The sequence below is a fragment of the Carassius gibelio genome, chromosome B6 (genome assembly GCF_023724105.1).
Source record: "Carassius gibelio isolate Cgi1373 ecotype wild population from Czech Republic chromosome B6, carGib1.2-hapl.c, whole genome shotgun sequence".
In the NCBI taxonomy this organism is placed as follows: Eukaryota; Metazoa; Chordata; class Actinopteri; order Cypriniformes; family Cyprinidae; genus Carassius; species Carassius gibelio.
In genome coordinates, this window is record NC_068401.1 from 10,603,332 (window position 1) to 10,626,116 (window position 22,785).

The 22,785-nt window shown below is 35.0% G+C and overlaps 1 protein-coding gene across 2 annotated transcripts in view; it reads right to left on the reverse strand.

The window, feature by feature from the left end:
- The window catches only part of LOC127959861 (neuronal growth regulator 1), a 110,521-nt gene that overhangs the window by 46,534 nt on the left and 41,202 nt on the right, over window positions 1-22,785 (reverse strand). For both annotated transcript variants that reach the window (XM_052559263.1, XM_052559264.1), the window contains exons 5-6: window positions 6,831-6,951; window positions 2,370-2,518 (exon numbers count right to left, since the gene is read on the reverse strand). In XM_052559263.1, the coding sequence (XP_052415223.1) occupies window positions 2,370-2,518; window positions 6,831-6,951 (270 nt within the window). The remainder of the gene's footprint in view (window positions 1-2,369; window positions 2,519-6,830; window positions 6,952-22,785) is intronic.

Genomic DNA, 22,785 nt, shown 5'->3' on the forward strand with positions numbered 1-22,785 from the left:
CCAAATGCCTGCATATTTTTGTCTTCAAAAGGAGCCTGTTCAGTGAACTGGTGTTCACAGACAATGGTCAGGAAGGTTTTAGAAATTAAACAAAGGAAACACACTAACTGCCGGACATTCGTTACCTCACAAAACTGTTTGTCACGTTTGGAAATGGGTGCTCGCTGAAGAAAATATATCAAATGAAATACAGTACAGCTACAATATTGTGACAGCATTGTATGATCCTGAGGAATTTGTGGTTGTTTTTCCAAGTTACACAATCATTTACTAGTAGTGCTAAATTCATTCTTGAGAGTTCATATCTTTCACACTAATGAATTCCCATTGAGGCATTGAGGAAAACAAAGACTGACTGAGAGTGTTGCTTTGACATGCATTTTTTATTTTTATCTGAATCTGTCTTTGACTATTGCAACCAAGGCCATTAGTTATATTTAGGTCATTTGGCAATTGGTAAGGCTTAAATAATGCACTTTTAAACATCTGGTTCGATCTCTGAGTGTATCTAACTGTAACGTCATTAGCAAGAGTGCATGCCAACGCCAACGTTTCATGAAAGTGCACTTTTTCTTAATGAAACTTTAATCTCTTAAGCATAACGTCAGTTAACATTTTAATTCTGCTGTTAAAAAATACATTCAGAAATGTACTTTATGCGAAGCATAAAACAATGAGGAATAAAATATTAGAGCCAATGAGGACCTAATGGAGTTTAGACTCATGCACCAGCTCTCTTTTAGAGGTAATACTGGGCCAGTGTGGATAACAACATTAACCCCCCATTTTGAGGGTTCATTTTGGGCATAGCTTACCAAAAATTTGAAAATTCTGTCAATATTTACCAATCCTCATATTGTTCAAAATATTTTTCTTCAGTGGAGCACAAAAGAAGACATTCTAAAGCACATTAAGGCGTTTTGTACAAAGAAAGTTAGTGGGGTCCAAAACAACATTGGATCCAACACTAGAGTTGGACGCTTTTACAAAATATCTTGTGTTCCACAGAATAAAGAAAAATGCATACAAGTTTGAAACGACATGAGATGAATAAATGATGACCAAATTCTTGGTTTTGTGTTTTAATAAAAAAAATACAATAATTAAACTTTTGTCCAAAAACACTGAATCTTGACATTCAACTATAGAATAATGGCTTTTCCCCCCGCTTACATTCAACCTTTCCACAGAAGACCTTTAATGGAAGCTCATGCCATTAAACAGCATTTCACTATGCTAAATAGCCTTTGTAGACGCCAAAAGCACTCAATCACCTTGATGTTGGCGGACGTACAGTACAATAAATGACCCAGGTTGGTTCCATAAGGGGAAAGTACTTAATTCTGCGTCTACCGCATTTGACCAGGGATACTGTATGTCTGGGATGAAGAGTCAACAAAACAAATGTGTGGGAATAATCTAAGAAACACTTTCAATCAATACAAGGTATAAAATATGAGAGCGGAAATCATATGCGGGCTAAAAATAGAGCGAAATGATAGGTTTCTCCATGTTGAGGAGAAAATCAAACACTGCAATTTGATTAGTACTCCACACCTTGTCTCTGAGGTTGAGGTCCTCCATTAAATATTAATGTGTCCCTGAATCCACCTTTGCTTCATCAATACTTATTGACCAATATTATAACAGCAATTTAGTCCCAGGCAACAATGACCAGCATTTGCATTCGCAGTCTCTACAGATGTAGAGATGTGTGTGTTGTGGAGGAATTGCTTGCCATTTCTCATTAGGAGCACAGTAGGGTAGGTTTCCTTTTCATTAGCGATGAGGAAAATAAGAGGTACGGAGGAACTCTGGTGGGAGGAGAAGATGCAGCTTTCTGGTCTATTCTGGGTTTCTCGCATCACAGACTGTCGGTCTTCAGTAGAACGTGAAAGATACTGGAATTTTTCATCTCAGCTGGGCCTTTGATATGCTTCATTTATAAGCAGGGGACTCAACTTTTCCATCTGCCACTTATAAGACTATCACTATTTTGTTGTTCATGTGTTTTTTTTTTTCCGTTGTTGTCATTTGTTTATCTTGTTGGCCCACTTACTTTTATTATTGACTGAGCGGCCAGTGAATCAGAAAAACACTAAACACTTCAAACAGACTGCTCAAAGAAATTGCATCTCATTTTAAGAGCTCTTTGAAAATGCTTCACAGAAAACTTCAGGCTCCAAAACAATGACCTATTTGAGTAACATCTTCTCTCATTTCCTCTGCAACATATGCATCGAAGATGGGGGAAAACACTGCGTTTTCTCCGAGGAGCTCTGTGACGACTGTAAGAGCATATGGGAAAAAGCAACTACTGTACCAGCACAACACAAGTTAGCCAGGGAAGAGTAATGCTTGTTACTTACGAATCAGAGGCACACTGGCGTTGGCTGTTCCCAACCTGTTGACGGCCACACAGGTGTAGTTGCCATAGCGATCCTGTGTCATGTTCTTGACTGTGAGAACTGATCTGGAGCTGAGGTTCTTGATGTCTATTCCTTGGCCCATGTTAATCCTGAAAATAGGATCATGAGTTGACATGACACGTCAAGCAGTGACACCTGCTGCAGTATGGCATGCTGTAAATCCATACATCAAAAAGAATTTTTTAGCAGCACTTCTCATTTATACATGCAGAGAGGCTACATAGAATACTACTACTTTTAAAAAATTAATTTGGTCACACTATTGACGTAAACCGGAAAAAATGATTGAAAGGTGCAAAACTGAATATTTTTCAAATGTCTGAATATTTTTTTTTTAAGTACAGCAAAGACTTTTACATGGTTACAAAAGATTTATCAAAAATTGTGAAAAAAATATTTCAATGTCTTCACTAAATCTTCGACATCAATAATAATAATAAAAAAAATGTTTCCTGAGCACCAAATAAACATATTTGTATGATATTTGAAGGATCATGTGACACTTAAAACTGGAGTAATTGCTGCTGAAAAGTCAGTCACTGATTTCTTTCTTCATCTTAGAATGGTACAAGCTGTTTTAGACATATATTAATGTTTCTTACACCAAAAGATGGCAGGTAGATATATGGCAGCATGTGAGTTATGAAGGGAAATGTAAAAAATTACAGTTGTCCCTGGTCCTGAGGGAATAACCAAAGGGGAAATCAGAAGCAGAAAAATTTGCACATGGCTTGTAGCTTTGTCAAGGTCAAAAGTTCAGCTGCAGTTGCTCTCAAGTCCTGACTTGGGTCATCTGTGTTACTCTCACAGGTGAAGCAATGTGCTGACCTTTTGTCCCCTAACTCTCAAGTAGCTTGTCTCCTGCTGACATTTGCTTAAATAAGAACAAAAACTTTTCTTAAAACAAAACAAAACCACTGCTACCATTGTATCAGAGTGTTATAGGCCATTATACATAAAATATTTCCATAATCTATTCAGAATCACCTTGCTTATACATTATAACATTCTGTTCAGCCTCTGTTATTATTAGCAAGCAACTAGAAAACAGAACAATGGTTTTGAAAAACGCAATTTAACAAGTGCTTTCTATTGAAAAATTATCTAATTTGGAAACCCAGCTAGCTTTAGATTTTCATATAATTGATATATGTTTAGCTCAAGAAATACATAATTATATTTTTTCATGACTATTTTCTTTTTTAAAAACAAAACTTGTTCATGATTCTTTATCATTCCTGCTGGTTTCTGTTTCACTATTGTTCCCTGCTGTTAGTTCAGCATTGAGTCGGCACATTCAGACAAATACAGTAAAACAGACAGTTTAGCAACAATGCCCAATGTAAAGCCTTAGATTAAGCAGAGTACAGACCCAATGCCAATAAGCCTCCTTTGCAATTTGAATAAATTGAGTGAAGCCTATAATTACAATTAGCACAGTGTGAACTGCTGATTCAGATCGTACTCAGCAAGAGTGGGTAAATGATGGGTAATGCAGTAATTTGGTATTTAAATTCAAGAACCACCACTTGAGTCAATGCTGACTGGTGCGAAGACTAAGAATGCTCTTTACTAGTGACGAAGTTATATAAACATACAATTAAAATGCAGGGTTAAGATAGTAAGACAGATCCTCTTAACATTCACAGGTTTGTACTATTTCAACTTTAATGGAACTGTATAAAAATGGTGCATTTTGAAGCAGACTTCTGATTTATTTTCTTATTTGATCACATTCCATAACATTTCATTAATTTGACTGTCACCCCGTCCCGAATAAGGGACGCCTACATTTACTTCACTATATTACAAACAAATCTAATCCAATCTTGACAAACTATATATCGTTGGAAAGGTCTAAGACTCCCAAATATATATTTTACCAATGTTTTTTGTTAAAAATTATGTAGGAAAAGTAATAGATTGATTTATGAAAAGAGCGCACCCCCAAAAATGTACATTATAACAGTTCTGACCTTTGTTAAAAAAAAAAAAAAAAAAAAAAACTTTTTTCTCTATCACATTTTAGAAATCATCAGAAATTATATATCAACTGAAAACTTAAAATCTCAAAATTCATCCTTTAAAACCCATTTTAAATTCAGACATAGCATTACCATGTAAATGGTACATCAATATCATGTTACAAAATGTTTTCATCCATGAATGATAAAAATTTAAGTTTGGATCATGCACTATAAAGTCTTGGTTCAAAAATGTGAGTGACAGCATTAAACATAATCAAATCCTGTTATCAGTTTCTATTTATTCTAATGCTTAGGTGTCAGCCTATGTCAGTCTTGCATGTGCTCTATATTTAACGTTTTTATAAAACTTTTTTAAATTTCAATTACATTTTTCAAATAAATTCAGAAAATCCCCCACTGACATAGTGAAAAAAGTTTTGGCATTGGAAAAGTAGAAACCTAAAAATAAAATATACACATCTAGAATAAAAAAAAATTCTGATGCACAGCCACAAATGAATGTTCACAGAAAATAACAAAATACCCTAAAAATCAAAAAACACTGACAATCCTCAGAAAGGGGTCGAAACGTTGTCAAAAAATTGGAAGAACCAGCAGTGAGCCAGTGTTTTTTATTGTGTTGACAGTGATGGATATTTGCATATTGGCATTCTTTCTCGAATTCATTTGCTTATTGAATTGTGATTGGTCTTATCTCTCTTACATCTACTTAACCATCTGTAGCCAACTTTACACTGCAAAGAGTGAAAGCCACATTATGTGCTGATACTTGTACACAGCTGACAGGAAACTGGAAGCGTACTGAGTGCCATGACAATGGAAGAGTTAAGGATGGATCTTATTTGACATTTAATTTCCACACAACCGAAGAAGCCCTAAAACTCTTTCTTGCCTTGCAAACACTAGTCTTTCCTTCTAGAAAGGGACATTTTACCACTATTTGAGTCCTAAAAATGTATTTCACCCCTCCCCAAAACACATAATGGGCCCTATCATACACTTGGCTCAATGTGGCATAAAGCATAGCTCAAGTGTTTTTGCTAGTTTCAGCCCGACACAGTTATCATTTTCCCATACTGCACCATGTTGTTTAAATAGCAAATGCATATGTGACCATTTATGTGCCCATGACGTGCTGGTCTAAAAAAGCAGTTTATTGAGGCTCATTGTTAGCGTGTTGCTAACTTAAACCTGGTCTAAAATCAATGGCTCAAATTGTTTTATTTTTGTTATTAAGAGAGCACGTTAGTAGAAAATGCGCTTCTGGGTGGGTCCACAACATGTGTTCACTTTGCTTATTACACAGGGACGCACAGCAGCACACAAACATTTTTAAATATAAAACAATAAAAGATTAAAAGATTATTATTGTGTACATAAATATAAAAATGCCTACATGTCATAATGGATAGGCATTGCATGTATCAGAATTAGGCTACCTATTTGCTTGTGCACGAGCAGCTCTATTTTGTCTCTGGAGATGCGTTCTGTCTTTGTGATTGCAAATTTCGCCATGTAAATAGCAAATCCGTCATGGCACAAGCGCGACTGCCTCTTAAAGGGAATGGGAGATAACACTCTGATTGGTTTATTGCACGTTACACCCATTACTCATTAAGAGAATAGACACAACCTGTTTAGACCATGCACTCAGGTGCGCCGCCTGTTTTCCTGTCGTTAAACTAGCAAAAGTGGATCCGGACATGCCCTGAGTAAACCTGCGCCGTGCGCTTTAGACCATGTGCTTAGATCGTTAAAATAGAGCCCAATACGTTTAAACCAATGCTTAACATTTTACATAATGCAGACTGATCAATTAAGACATGTTTTTGTGTTGCTCAAATGACTCAAATGGTACAGTCTGCTTCAGAGCTCTTTTAGAAATTTAGAGTATTTTTACCAGAAGTGTATGACTTGTCTTTAATTAAAAGTTAAAAAAGACGGCAAAGTTGCAAAAGTGATTTTCATGAGCTTACGCTGTGCCAAGAGTCACTATCTTTCGAAATTAAGACTCTTTAATAAGACACTTTGTAATATTTGATAAGCTGCAGATCCATAGCTATTAAACTAATACTACTAAAGACTGTAATACAGCTTTAGATTAACGTTCAGTGATTAAACCTTAGGCGAAATTCTCAAAAAACGCTGTACAGTTTGATTGTACTATAATTATTCAGTGGATTCAACCAAGGCAGTTACTGCATATGATTACTGATCAAAAAATTTTCTTTTTTCTTTTTTACACAAGCACAATTGCCACAAAAAGTGGCCTCGACCGACATTAACCTTCTCTGTGGTGAGCATTCTGAATTGCAAATAAACTCACTTAACATGAATAATGAATGATAAATGATCACTGTACAGCTAAGCTAATGAAATGAAGGCTTTTAGCATGCGTCACTCTTGGTTTTACCTTTTCTCTCCCTTGTACCACTCAAAGACTGGAGAGGGGACAGCTGCTGCCTCACATCTCAGCAGGGCAATCTGACCGGGTCGGACCCCGTGACTTCTCATCTCATGGATTGCTGGAGGAACTACAGAAAGAAAATAAAAACCAACAAGATTCAGGGAAAGAGTGAACACATGTAATAAGCTAACTCAAATAAACGAACCCTCTGAGCCAGAGAGGGAAAATCCTTCTAAAACACAGCGTTTTCATTCACAGTCATGTGAATGAGGCAGAAATTAATTAGCAACAAGATTCAGAGTGGTCAACACGTTTAAATCGTATGGGTGAAATGCTAAGAAATACCATTCGTCCCAAGGGCTGAAGAAATGAAATGAACTGCTCAGTGATAAATTGTTTAATGTCTGTTCAAAGGCTGGGTAGCTGAGAAAGGTTCTCTGAATATGTGCATGTAAAATGAGAACCCTTTCATGTTCACAAATGCAGTGTAAATCTCTCTAGCGGTGTCTGTGAGAGAGCTTTAACTACAGGCTGAATTTTTATTTTCCAGCTCGTCAAGAAACAACAATTCTCTCTCAATGGGAAAAAAAAGAAATGTTTATCATACATAAATCTTCATTGTATATTATTTCTTATAGCAGGAGTAAACCGAGTAAGCTACTAGAATGGCATGCTTTCTAATACAAAATGACGGATAGAAAAAGGCTATAAAAGAAATAACACCTTACTTAATATACACACAAATAAAGCAGGAATGTACAGAATACTAAGTTGAACACGATATAAAAAATAAATAAATAAATAAATAAACTGAAAATAACTCCCTTCAAGCAGGTGATCCACTTATGTCTTTCTAGCTAGCGTTAAATTACTTGCTATGTCTGAATTTGAGTGGGGGACATTTATATTCCAGGCAACTCGTTCTTTGAAAATCACCTGCAAGTTATTGAGGTCTGTGTTCAGACTATTTTTTCCAGATTTAATTTCTGACACTCTCTTCTATAACCCCAGTGTTGAAGGTATGAAGTTCTCCAGCCCTTCAATGAAATGTTTCAAGTTATCTGAGGGCTGAAAAAAGAAATTTCCACCACTGTGGTGAGAACAGTAACAAGGATTTTAAAGCATGATTTGGCTCCACAGCTATGTCACATAAATGTTAGCGCATTAACATCTGTGAAGGCATGCGCTTCCCCATGTTGTACACGGAAGTGAGAGATTCTCTCATTTCTCGTATCAGGAAAAGTACTTTGCAGCATTTGAATTTCAAAGCATCTAACAGTAAGTGAAAGGAAAAGAAAATCTCGCTGTTTTTCTGAACTAGAAGCAGAAACATTCACTGAGATCAAATTATATACTATATAAAAATGATATAGTATTTGATAGATTGCTACATAGATTACCATCTGAATGCCAGGTACCAATCACCTGAATTAAATAATACATATCTCTACTAAAGAAATTTCCATTACTCTTTTTACTCCTAGAAATCCAAATGTTTTCCAAAGCTGAGAGAATCCTAAACAATATGGATATTCATCACAGTAATCATTGTGTTGAGAAATGTAGTTCTGTGATATTGTGCTGCTCATCATTTCTTCACTGCAAAATCTCCTGGGAAGGTATGAAAATAGCAGTGTGACACATCAACGCAGCTTGAATGCAGAGTTTTGGCATATGTAGGAAGAGAAGTCTGTCTGATCCAAAAAAGTGGCAACGGATGAATCTTCTGCTTTGGCTGGATCATGCATTTACAGTACAGGCATCAGCTCATGAAAATGCCTAGGGAGCATTACATAACCTGAGCATCACAGAAGCAGGCTAGCATAAGATATAAGGATAACATAAAATAAGAGATTAAAGGAACACATTGCTGATGACAAAGGCGAGGACAGATGACTGCTTAGCCTATAATATATTGGTGCAGAAAAGACAAGACTGAGAGTGCAGAGAATTGAAAATCAAAGTGAACTGCCTTTTGCAACCCATTTTTACTGCAGTAATCTGATGTACGAGTGAAACAGGAGAACATAGGAACAAATGGGGTTAGAAAATGGGCACATGATATAAATAATTACAAGTTATTGTTTTTAATGTTTTAAAACAGCTATGGTGCTTCAAATGTTTTTGTAAAACAAAAATATATAATTAACATTGTGAATGCCTTTATTTTCACTTCTGAAATTGAATGCATCCTTGCTGAATATATATATATATATATACTGTATTGAATGACAAGACACAAAATTTAATTCTAAATGAATATAATATAAGTATAATAAATATAAGAAAGTAAATAAGATACATTTTAATTCGATGTCGACTAAAGGACACAGGACACACAGGATCCACACTCCATAACATGTTTATGCACCGAGATGACAATGGAATTCAATTATAAACAGATCTCCATGCTGATGGTTCAAATAAGTCAATATATTCTTCATTTACAACTTGACATCAGGTGTCAAAAGCAATTTAAAATACATGCAAGCGCATATTTAGAGATGTCAGCTTCTGCAGTAAAAAAGATTCTAGCAATTCAAATCAGGTGTCAGGTGATATGAAAGCATTCGGATTTGTGATGCCAAGTTCAGCCTTTAACAGAAAACTGAATCTCTAGCACCGTTCACTTCAAACATTTGCCACACTACCTGACATTTCAGTTGGGATGCAGTCAAATATTTCACACCTTCTCTGGCCCATTAATCAGTGCGAGCTTACTTAAAATGGATTTGGATGCTATAATATGGCAGAACCAGAAAATTATCTGCATCTAGAGCCAACGTGAGAGAATTCAAGGGTGCATTTACTAGAAACATCTATGCGCCTGTTGTATGTGTGCACATGCTTCAAATCTGCAAAAACACCTCCATATTGGAGGCTACACAAGTGGATTTCAAGTTAATTCAGCTTATGTGTTTTGCAAATAAAAACAAGAGATTTGAGAGCGGCTGAAATCTGCTGAGGGTGAGATATGGTATGTATCTTTCTGTGTCATTCATCACTGAGATTTGTGCTGTATTGTAAGCTATTGGCATGCCTTGGCAGGCTGCCTAATAGCACAAGAGAAGCTGGCTCTGATATATATATCCACATAGCTAACTTCTCCTATCTAACAAACCACTGCATCTGTCCTCACTGAGGGATGATCCAGTTCATTATAAAGCTGCATTAGCGAGAACTACCCAGGGAGCAAAACAAAGCATTAGCCACAACTGCAACCACAACTTTTCACATTAATTAAAATCGTTTGAGCACATATACTGCAGTGATAAAGGGTCCGGAGGGACAGAATTCATGCAAGTCATCTAATTTTAAACATCAAAATATTTTTTGAAAGCATAATGGAAATGAATGTATCAGCTAGTCTTTGGATGCATCTTTAAAAAAAAAAAAATCTAATGAAATAATTAAAGTTTCAGAACTGATGTGCCAAATAACAGACTTTTTTGTTTTCATAAACAAGAATCATGAACAATCACAGAAAATGACTCTTTCTTTTGCAGATCACAAAAGAATATTTTTTTGATGAAGAAGGTTTCAGCTACCAGTACAATGATGACAGAATATTCAGTTTTGGTGAACTCTTAAATATTTGTGTTAAGAGAGCACAATTGCTAATGTAATAATCCACACAATGAATCATGAAAAAAAAACCTATTAAACCCCTATGGACAGCTTCTAAGTTTCAATTATATTAGTCTTTTAAGGAGTTCTCATTATAGCAAACACACATCAGCACAGGCTATTGCAAGAATCATGGTGTAAAAACCACGAAAGCCGTACAATCCCAGTCATTTACAGGCTTCATAACAAAAGCGTGCAACTGTAAATCAATGGTGAGTTTCTAAGCTCGTACCAGATGGGAGGGACTGAAAATAGCAAAGTTGGCATGAAAAATGGATGCTGCGGGGCTTACCGTTTGACAAATTTGCCAGTTGCGGTTTGATCACAAACGCAAATTAAAATGACAAGGTAGAGATTATGTTTTAGAATACCTGTGAACACAGCACCTCGCAAATCGGTGAATACGTCCATTTATGCCAAACAAGGTTCCCTAGGGTTCGGTGCCTTCGAGATTAGTCTTTCATGCACAGATTTGACACGTACAAAAACGCAGGTTGACTAATTCAAAATAGACTGCTATTGACTGATATTTTTATTCTTATTATTATAAATCTAGGCATGGTAAAACCTGATCTTTCAAGGGAAAAAATTCAATAGGAGCCCCAGTTCAATCAAGTTAAATAGGATTTTCTATTATCACACTGAAAGCTAGAGGTTAGTGGGTTGAACTGAACTGCATGCTAATCCAGTTTATTATTTTTCCTCTTAATAAGTTTCATAACATCACAGCATGTCTGACTTTAGAGTTCGCTGATGTTGGTGTCGGTTGGATGTACAGAATGACTAACTGGCACATCTCCCAACCAACAATAATTAATTTATCACATGACGCTTTGGAGGAAGGGATGATTTATACAGTCTTGCACCTTTATCCTCCCAACAAGTATAACATGTTATTTTAATTACAAGATCAATTAATAACCCACCTCTTCAGCCAGATGCTAAAATGAGTTTTCTTCACAATTAAGGAATGGACTCATCAGTCCATGACTTATCAGCTTATAAACAGAGAGACTGCTTCAATTGCTGTCTCCACCTCATTGTCCTATTCAGTTCGCCAGCACTGGGTTTAGCAGCCAAGATTTATTAATTCATTAAGTTTTCCATTTAAAATTCAAGAATAACATCATGTTCTTTCTCTAACACATCCAATCCTTATAAATAACACTCATGCTAAGGGAACACAGGCTTTAGTATGTCCCACAGAGAATATGCACTGTGGAGAAAAGTATTGAGTTGAATGAAATCATTAACCACAGTGTCACAAATCTATGTAAATAGACAAATTGGCTTTTAGCCTATCATGCTGAAGAATAGGAGCCATATTGTACTGTGCTGTGAAGATGGGCACTCCAGACAAGCTGTTATTTGTCTGTGAAGCCTTTTAATATGGAAAGGGCATAATTCATAGCGTCATTTATGGAAATGCATTACGGTCTTCCGTTAGTATGTGCGTCAGAGGAACACAGTTTGCAGTTTTGGGGGGCTCAATCAGTGATGACTTTCATTACTTTTAATCTCTGGTTTCAAACCAGACATTTACATCACAGCAAATAGTGAAGAACAAAGAAATATGTGTGTCCAGTGCATGCTAGAACTACATTAAAGCTATTGAGAACTACACAGAAAACTAAAAGTCATTTACAAAAACTAATTACAAAGGAAAGCAAGTAACACACTGAATTAACCTCTTAACTGAAATAAATACATAAACAAACAAATATATATATATATATATATATATATATATATATATATATATATATATATATATATATATATATATAAAATTGCCATAAAACAAGTAATGTTCCAAATTTGAAGTTGATGTCACAAAAATGTAGGTTCCTGTAATTTACTTTCTTATTTTCATGCATTTTCCTGTCAAAAATGTATAAATGTCTGTCATAATATTAATTCTATCACAAAATAGTCGAACATAGAACTTTAGAATAAGATAACATAAAACTGTGAAGACCTTTTCAATTAAATGTGTTTTGTCCAAATTAGAAAAAAGTTTTGGTTAATTAATTTTGTTGTATGATACTTGACACCTTGTAGAGGAGCTCGCTAAACTATTTAAAATATAATTTCTATTTTAAGACCATGTCTGATTTCAAATGGCTTTCACAGGATGAATTTCGACAGTTTAAGCTTCCAATATCCAATTTAGGACAATTACTAAAATATGTGATGGGGAAAAAAACACCAAGATTAAACATGACATTTTAAAGTAGAAAAATGTAATATATTTCCTTGTAAAACATAGGCTTTTCAATAATCTGTTTTATTTACAACTTAATTTTTGTACAGTATAAACAGCACATTATAAAAATGAAATAAAAATTAAAACATTATTGATCATTACTCAAAATGTGTGTTTTATGCTTATTATATAGTTGTGCCATTAGCTTAGCAACATCTTAACAGCCTCCATTGAAATCAATTGTTGCCAGTAGGTTTTGAAACAGAGTTAATGACATTCATTGATTTAAAAAGCCTATAGTAAGCCCTGGACAACTGTTAAGATTGACTTCTTCTGGCTAGTTTTTTATGCTAGGTCTCTACTAAAGTAAAATTCTACTGAATGCTATCTAGAGGCCTCCTCAATATCCTTCTTATCCAGTCGTGCAGACAAAGAGGCCCTTTCATTGCTTTACATAGTTCAGGAATTTTCACAAATCTACATTTGCCATTTCCTAACTGGGAAACCTTCCACAATTTCAGTCACACTTCAAATCAAACAGAAATGATGGGTCACTATCGGTCTGTGCCAAGTAACAGTGCATTTCTTCTCTGATAAATCTTAATGTTCCATAAAATCGGGCCATGTTTTTAACATATGCTTGGTTGGCTGCAATGTACTGCATACCCAATGAATACAGCTGTACAAGTTGAAAATTCTTTCAGTGATATGAATATGTCAAATCATAAATGCATGTGTCCGTGCATGGATATAATCATTAGAGTAAAATGTCAAGCTAGTAACAGCGTAAAGTCTTTAATTGCATTCACAAATACCACAAATAAGGTGAATACAAATCAGGACAATCCTGACGATGCCTTGACTTTTTAAATATATATCATGCTCAGGCTATAATAGCTATAAAAGAGAAAAAAATGCGCAGAGAATAGAAATTACAATGTAATATATACAAATGTATTATGCTAATATTAGAAAACGCATACGGAGATGTTACAAACTACACATGAACCTAAAATAAAAAAAACATTGATGCTTACACTGCATCTCAAAATGATGTCCATTTAGGGACAAATAGGGCCATTTTGTTGTTGGTTTATCTCTGGAGCACAGACCATGTTTTTATAACCTGTCTACAATCACCAAAAGACTAAAGAGAAAACCACCAGCTTTAATTTGAGAGTATTTATTTTCATAAATGCATGTAGAAATTGCAAACCTTAATATACACAAGCTGCCCATTTAGGGAACCAAAAGAAAGAGAATAAATTAAAATCGTAAGTGCAGTGTTATTTTAGTGACACTGATATACTACTACAATTTGCATTTTTATATTTTCCCTTTTCATTTTAGTTTTTACTGATTTTAATGTTTCTGACATTTTTATTATTTTTTATTTTTTATTTTATTTATTTTAGTAAATCAAGTGGAATAAAAATGAGAAATGTTGCTTTGGCATAGCTGCAATAAGACTTAAACAAAAATATATATATTTAATTTAATTGAACATTTATTTTATTTTAAGTAACATATTTTATGGATTTAGTTAACTGCAATAACTAAAACCCTTAAGTGAAGACCCATTATTACATACTTAGTAGTAAATCCTCAAGCATTCAGAGAGTGACAGCAATTTGTTTTGGGCATTTGAAAGACATGTTTAATTGTCTTCAGTGAGTGAAAAGCAGGCTCAATTGGATTAAGCAAAGGAATGACTTGGTTGGTCAAGACTATTCGTCTACTGGGCTCTGAAAAACTCATTGATTGCATTAGTACCATTCATCTTCATTACAGCTCACATTACATTAATATAAAATCACATCAAGTCATGGGAGACAGAATTAGCCACACATGCCTGGGGCATAGCACACAGCCATGTCTCACAAATAGGCTGGTATGCTTTGGATCACAAGCATCTCTATTTTCCATGTTCTGTTTTTTCCATACAGGTGATTTGAACATACCTGCTTTGCCTCTGATCAGTTTATCCTGCTGCTCGGCTTAATGACAACATGCTTTATCAGAACTGACATGTCTTTGGTCCTCATGTTGTGAAACTCTAGCAACAGACTCGAAATGCAAATTCCTAAAATTAACTCACGACTTTCTGACAGCTTTCTTGTGCATGAAAATGCAATAACACACACTTGGCCAACAACAACTGGCTGAACAGCCAATTTAAAATGGAAAGAATGCATGAAAAAGGGACAGTAATTGCGACATTGTTCACAGATTGTTTAAATAACCTCAAATTATAGCTGAAGTTTAAGCTGCACTATAACCTCTTACTCAATGACTATGTTTACACAGTGTGCAGAAGTGGACGCTTGGCCTCATTAGTGACAATAACAGGAGACCACCTTGTAAACACATCTATTCGAGACATGGACAATTACAAGTTTTGCCACATTACCAAAAATGTATTGCATATAGGCTCAGTTGCTGTTTTCAATTTAACTGCAATGAATGGATACTGTATGTCTGCACATCCTGAACACCGAAACATTACTTCAACTAGAGTATGTCAGCAGAGTAGAGCATCAACAATTTCCACTCCGCGCTCCGAGCATTTAATAATCACTCCACTCCAGCTCCACTCCGGGTTCACCATTTCCAGCTCCACTTCACGATCACTGATATCATAAACACCGCTCCACCTGTATATGTGTGTGTATATATATATATATATATACACACACACACACACACACACAATGTTTAATGCAATGAAAATGTACAAAACAAATGTATGTATAAAAATACATGACCTTATCCAGCTCAAGATTAACATCCATTAAAGATTAGTATTTTACTAATCATTCATGCAGCTTAAATCAACCTCTTATGCAACACAATAAGATCAATCCCTCTCTGACTACTAATGCCTTTATAAACCACTGGGAGGTTTGAAGGAAGGTGAATTCTGAATGTAAACAGACTATGTCTTTCTATGTAATTTGCAGAACAAAGTGGTTGTTCCAAGACACATTAGCTTAAAATGTGTCTTGACAAAATGACATATGAAGCAAAGGCATTATATTGCCTCTCCGAAACTCTACCAATTGCATTTTGCATGAACATTCTAACATCTGTGAGTGATGTGACATCACCTAATTTGTCCTATTTATATATTTCTTTTCCTTGATGTCTTTAGAGGCAGCGCCTGTATGGAAGTGAAACTTAAAACTAAACATCTGGTGCACATTCCAAAAGGAACATAAGAACGCTGTGGCATATAGTCATAAAAGACAAGATAAATTGAGCTACATTACAACTCATTTTACATCAGAACAGTGTAGATTTAAAGGGGGGGATGAAATGCTATTTCATGCATACTGAGTTTTTTACACTGTTAAAGAGTTGGATTCCCATGCTTAACATGGACAAAGTTTCAAAAATTAAGTTGTACGTTTGAAGGAGTATTTTTGTTCCAAAAAAACCTCTTCCGGTTTGTCACAAGTTTCGGAAAGTTTTTTTCGAGTATGGCTCTGTGTGACGTTAGATGGAGCGGAATTTCCTTATATGGGTCCTGAGGCACTTCTGCCGGAAGAGCGCGCGCTCCCGTATAACGAGGCTGAGCAGCACAGACATTTCACTGATCAGAGCGAGAGCGCCGCGAAAAGTCACAAAAGAAGTGTGTTTTTGGTTGCCAGGGCAAGACAACCCTGCACAGATTACCAAAAGAGAAACAGCATTAAGGGACCAGTGGATGGAGTTTATTTTTACAGAGCATCAACGGAGATGTGCAAGTGTTTTTGTTTGTTCCCTGCATTTCGGATTGCACATCGTTTATTTCTTAAGGATAATGCAGTCCCAACGAAAAAGGGTCACGATCGTGCGTTGGAACCGCAGGCGGTGAGTAAAACTGCTTCAAATATCGCTGTGTTGTTAACTTAGCTATCAGCGCGTAAGCACATCAAGTAAACAACATGCGATGTTGTCATCAAACTGCACTTTCCACATGTACAGCTTAAAAAAAAAGAAAAAAAAAAGACGACATAAAGTGGAACTTAGTCATTTTCCAAAACCGCTAACAAATATATACATTTTTCATTTCATTACATACCACATAGAGACGCCTTTGCTGATGCTGCTCTTGTTAAATTTCAGCCTCTGGATCTGTGTCACAGCTTCCAAACGCTCTCAACGCAAAAGCCTACTGGGGCTCGTGATTCTTTAGCTCCGCCCACACGTCACACCTCTAGGCACTCGTGTTTTTCCGGGAAAAATCGGTACAGACTATCTTTCTCTTATAAATATAATAAAAATAAAGATTTTTGGAGTTATGAAGGATGCAGTACTACTCTATAGGTACTCAAGATTAACAGGATATTGAGTGAAAACGGGCATTTCACCCCCCCCCCCCCTTTAAATGCACAAGCTTTTACAGAGACAAAGCCATGGTAAATTGTATAATTGTATGCAGAATTAATCAAAATTAAATTACTTTTAATTTTTTTTTATTTGAAATATATACATATACTGTACACTGTGTAAATATGAATATATTTTCTGTATTTTTCTTTCCTTCTGTGTTTTAAATTTTGCACTACATCGTATGTTGTAAAACTAATGGATAATGTCCTGGCAGACGATAACAAATACATTTTCTGCTAAAATGCATTGTTTAAAGAGCCACACATATAAATATAAAAAAAAATTATATATATATATATATATATATATATATATATATATATTGCTGTCAAAAGATTAATTGCAATTAATTCCATCCAAAATAAAAAGGTTTTTTTAACATAATATATGTATTTGTACTGTGTTCATTTATTATGTATATATACAAATACACACACTTTCAATATATATTTTGAAATTATTTACATGTATACACATTTATAAATTTATATCATTATATTTTATATTCTATGTTAATATATTAACATTATATTATATTATATATAAATATATAAATATATAAATATATAAAATATAAATATATTTTTCTTAAATATATACATGCATGTATTCGTATTAATATATACATAATAAATATACACAGTACACACTCATATATTATGTAAATACAAACTTTTATTTTGGATGCGATTAATCGTTTGACAGCACTAAAATATACCTTTAATATTTAGAGGTATATTTAAGTAACAGTTCCAGTTCCTCACCTTATTAATCCAGTTCTAATTCTGGAATTTAAAAGGCATTCTCAATTCAACTCTTAATGCAGCACAATGGAATTGTGCACCAGATCTGGCTATTGTTTACAAGAGACCGAATTCAGCATATTAGGAATTAGCTTTTATTCCTCAAAAATACAATCGCTTTTTTTTTTTTTGCATGAATGGAGGTTACATATGAAGGTTATAAGCTGAAGGTCATAATGTGCATTTAAAGTGTTAACACTATTTCAGTTAGCTGAGTGATCTACATGACTTTCACAGAACGCTGACAGAAGACTATCTTAGCACTCACTAGGGAACGAGTAGCATCAATAACAGTAAATGTTTCAAGGTGTTTGTCACACACGGGTCCAATGGGCTTTTATTTACCTCAAGTCTGCAGTTACAATAACTACTAAGATTCTGGCATTGACCTGTAGGTCTTCATTTAGAAATTATTATGTTGTAAATCCCTGAAAAAAAAAGGCCTATTCACAACTTTCTGCTTTATTTCTGCTACAAAAGTAGTGTAGTAACTGGCACAAGTCCTTGTGGCTGTAATAAAGTTACAACTTACACATACATGCTTTAAATGCATTAAAACACATGCACAGAATTAGTTTTCATCAAATGAATTAGCTTATTTCAATTAGTGGTCATAATCTGCAATTAACCTGAAGGTCAGTTCCGCACATACCTAAAAGCTGTAATTATTTTCAAACCGGATTATTTTAGCGTGTATTTAATTACGCTGATTACCCTTGAAATGTCAGAGTCGAGTCACACTATCCGCATTCGTGTAAGGCTAATAAAACGACACATACAAAGAAAGTGTCAAGGATGTCACATCAGAAATAGTTACATTTTACATCATTTTTACACGATTTCAAGTAAGACTTCATTTGTAACTTGTTTGTATGGAATTAATTAGCATTCCAAACTCAGAATAATATAACTTGAAAAATAAAATGAAACCTTATCCACCACATTACACTAGCAATATTATATATATATAGAGCACGTCATTGTTGCTTAGCAAAGACAGACGCCTCAGGAGAAAGACGCGCTTAGCGTTTTCCATGCGTTTTTAGGCACGATATGTGAACGGCCCGTAAGGCGCTCGCTCACTCAGCACGCGCTGAAGGCTCGTTGCAAAATGTCTAATGCATTTAACAGACCAGAAATATAAGATCCTAAAATAACCAACAGGTCTGGTGTTTGGGTTGGATTCCCTGTAAGCTATAATACCGGTGTCTAAATGCTGCAGGGATAGTTTGCTGCGTGCATGTTTCTCCTTTTTTTCGTCTTTTCCCAGATAGTACTGACGCATATATTCCCGCTGGGTTTTTTTTTTTTTTTGTAATCCCGCTGGTGTACCCTGTCATGTTGCAGATGCGACATACCGTTGTTTTTTTATCCACCACTCTCTTGCCATCACCATTATAGCTTAAAGGGAATCCAAAGTGCACCCAAACACCAGACCTGTTGGTTATTGGAGGATCTTCTCATTTCTAGTCTGTTAAACGCATTGGCTATTTTGCAACGAGCCTTCAGCGCGTACTGAGTGAGCGAGCGCCTGCTGAGTAGCCTAACATAAACATATAAGATGGTGTTTTTTTCTTCTTCGGGAGTGTCAGGGGCGTTGCCTGTTACGTTGTTTGGGTTATTGGGCTACCTTGTTGAACGCATATCATTATATTTCTTTCTCTCTCTTTTTTTTTTTTTTCAAATATAATTAATTACTCCAACGAACCGTTCGGTATACATAATGCGTACCGCGTACCGAACCGAAAGCGTCGTACCGAACGGTTCAATACGAATACGCGTATCGTTACACCCCTAATATATATATATATATATATATATATATATATATATATATATATTTTTTTTTTTTTTTTTTTTTTGGGGGGGGGCTGTTGAGTAGTTGAATGAAATCCTATTAGCTCTGCACATTTCACATTTTGCGCAAGGCAATGGGCACTGGCAGAGTAGTCCTCTTGCATCCTTCTCACTTGTATTTTGGGACATAATGGTGAGAAAACACTTCTCTTGTAAATGAAGCATTGGCACCTCCATTCCAGCAAATTTTTCACCCAGCTGTAGTGGGTAAAAGTGCTTTGATTGATACATTGGGATTATGTCTATCCCTTTTCCTGCTTTGAAACCGAATGTTGTGAAGGGAACAGGATCTGCTGTTACTGGTTCCATTAGCCGTCACTGTAAATCAGTGTGAATCAACCGGAACCTCCACCTTCTGGTTCTAGGGTGGTCTATAATACCTGGAGACTGCCATCCGCTAGTGTTCACTTGACTAATCACTTCAGAGAAAAAATGTCATGACAAGGCTGATTGGCGGATGGCACCATAAAACACAGTCCCAAAAAGAAAAAAGATATAAAATAACAAATACAATATATAAAGCCTTTTTTTTTTATCTATACTGCTCACAATAGCTGCATTTATTTGATGGAAAATACAGTAAAGCACTAATATTTAAATAATATGTTCAATTTAAAATAATTGTTTTACATTTTAATATATTTTAAAATGTAATATGCTGATTTGTTGCTCAAGAAACATATCTCATTACCATCAAAAAAAAAAAAAAAAAAAAAATTAGTTGGGCTGCTCCATATTTTTTTGGAAACTGTAACACAATATCATTCTAAAGTTTATTTAATATATATATATATATTACATATAATAATATATATATATATATATATATATATATATATATATATATATATATATATATATATATATATATAAAGAAATTAGTACTTTTATTTGGCAAAGATGCATCAAACTGATCAAAAGTGACAGAAAAGGTATTTATACTTTTACTAAAAAAAAGTAAATGCTGTTCATTTATTAAAAATCTACCATAGCTTCCACAAAAATATTAAGCAGAACAAGCTGTGTTCAACATTAACAACAACAATCATAATTAATAATTGAGCTCTAATTAACTGATGACTGATAATAACCAAACAGCCAATCATCAAATTAGGCAATTTCTGAAGGATCATGTGACACAAGACTGGAGTGAAATGTAGCTTTGTCACTACATGAATAAATTACATTTTAAAATATATTAAAATGGCCTTGGATCTGAATGGCTGCCAATGGAGAAAGATGCCCCCAGATGGTGTTGATACGACATCTACCAGCATGAGCTAACTGGGCCATGCTAACCAAACAAACCCTGACCCTTGCCTCCGTCCAAGACGATAAGCGCAAACATATGTAGAATAGAGCAAAAATAGGGGCTATAAAATAAATGGATTGCTCACTGAAAATGGTCATTAAGCTGCAGAATTGCGGCCCAGCAGACTCAGCACTGAGCCGTTCCTCTATCTTCTCAGCTTCACTCCTCATTAGAGAGTGTCAATACAATCGACGGGGAGGAGATGTGATATGACTTATGACTTCATCCTTGTCATCTAGCCATTCCCGCTCAAATCTTGACATTTCCAAGTGGTTATCTGCCCATTAGTCTGTGTTTGCATGATAGTAAAGGGAGCTGGCGTTTGATGGTCTGAACGCCACATTTATTCTGGTGTGAGTGTCGGCCTATCTGATTTATGTGCTCTCGCTGTGCCGTGATTCAGCATATGGTATATACAGAGACAAAGAGATTAATGATCCCGGTGACCGCAGATGAGACAAAATGACTTAAAAGAGAAAAGAGGAGGAAGAGGAACTGTCAAGTGTCCTTCCCCTTGTATTTGGTAGCAGGCAGATCCTCACTATGAGCATGATGGGTAAAGTCAGTATAATTCATTAATGCTTGGAGTGCTCATTACTGTCTTTTCACACTTTGAGAGACTCATTACCTGCATAATAGAAGACTCCATATAACACTGAGACCATTCCTCACTGAAAATTAATCATCCCATCACCGACAAAAAAGGGAATTCTCTCGTTAAATATTAAGAAACTCCAGTACCATGAATTCTTTTCTAATTTCCACCCCAGCCTACCTTAGAGATACAGAAGGAAGTCTTAAATTCTGTTTCAAATTCTAGTGAGCAGCCTACGAATCCCAAATTCGAAAGCAGCACTGCATGTATTCTTTGTGAAGACAACAATTCCAGAATGTACTGTGATGAACTGAAACTGAATACAAGATGGATGTCAAATGTGGATTATAAATTGTAAAATGTTATATAATTATATATAAATTGGACATGCACGGACAGAGGTGGGCCCTGCCCCCTACTTTGCACCGGACCCTATGTCAGCTAAGGACGGCCCTGCTTAAGATACTATTAAAGGTGTATTAGTAATATAACAAATTTTGTTGTGGGGTTTTTATGTCATTTTTAGTAATTTTTGGAGTATTTTTAGTCTTTATTATTTATATGTCCATTTAGTCTCGAGTTTTATTTCAGTTTTAGTTATTTTAGAACATCAAGTTAAACTAAATAAACATTAGAAATGTTGGCAACTAGCTAAAAAAGGATGCTTATTTTTAACTTTTTTTATGTTTTTAGTTTCAGTTTTAGTAATCTACGGATAATTACCTATAATTACTATAATTATATTAATATAAAATAATGATAGCAATTTATTTTAAGGATCAATCGTCACTTTAATTATTTGCTAATTAGCTAGTATATTAGCTGTTTATTAGTACTTATAGAGCACATATTAATGCCTTATTCTGCATTACCATATATTATATCCTTTAATCTGACCCCATAGGTAAACTTAACAAGCAGCAAATTAAGAGTTTATTGAAGCCAAAGTTATAATTAACAGTTAGCTAACTAAAGTGTGACTATATAATAAATAGCATTACATTATTCATTCGAATTATATATTACGTAATTATAAACACTTTATATTTCAGTCAGTATCGATAAGTTTAGTGTAATTTAAAATTATTTAGCTTAGCAACAGGCTAACACCGTGCTCTGTTTAGATCACCTGCGAGTCACGTTTTCAGTGCGCTTTCCAAGAAGACTGGTATTTATATGATGCATGG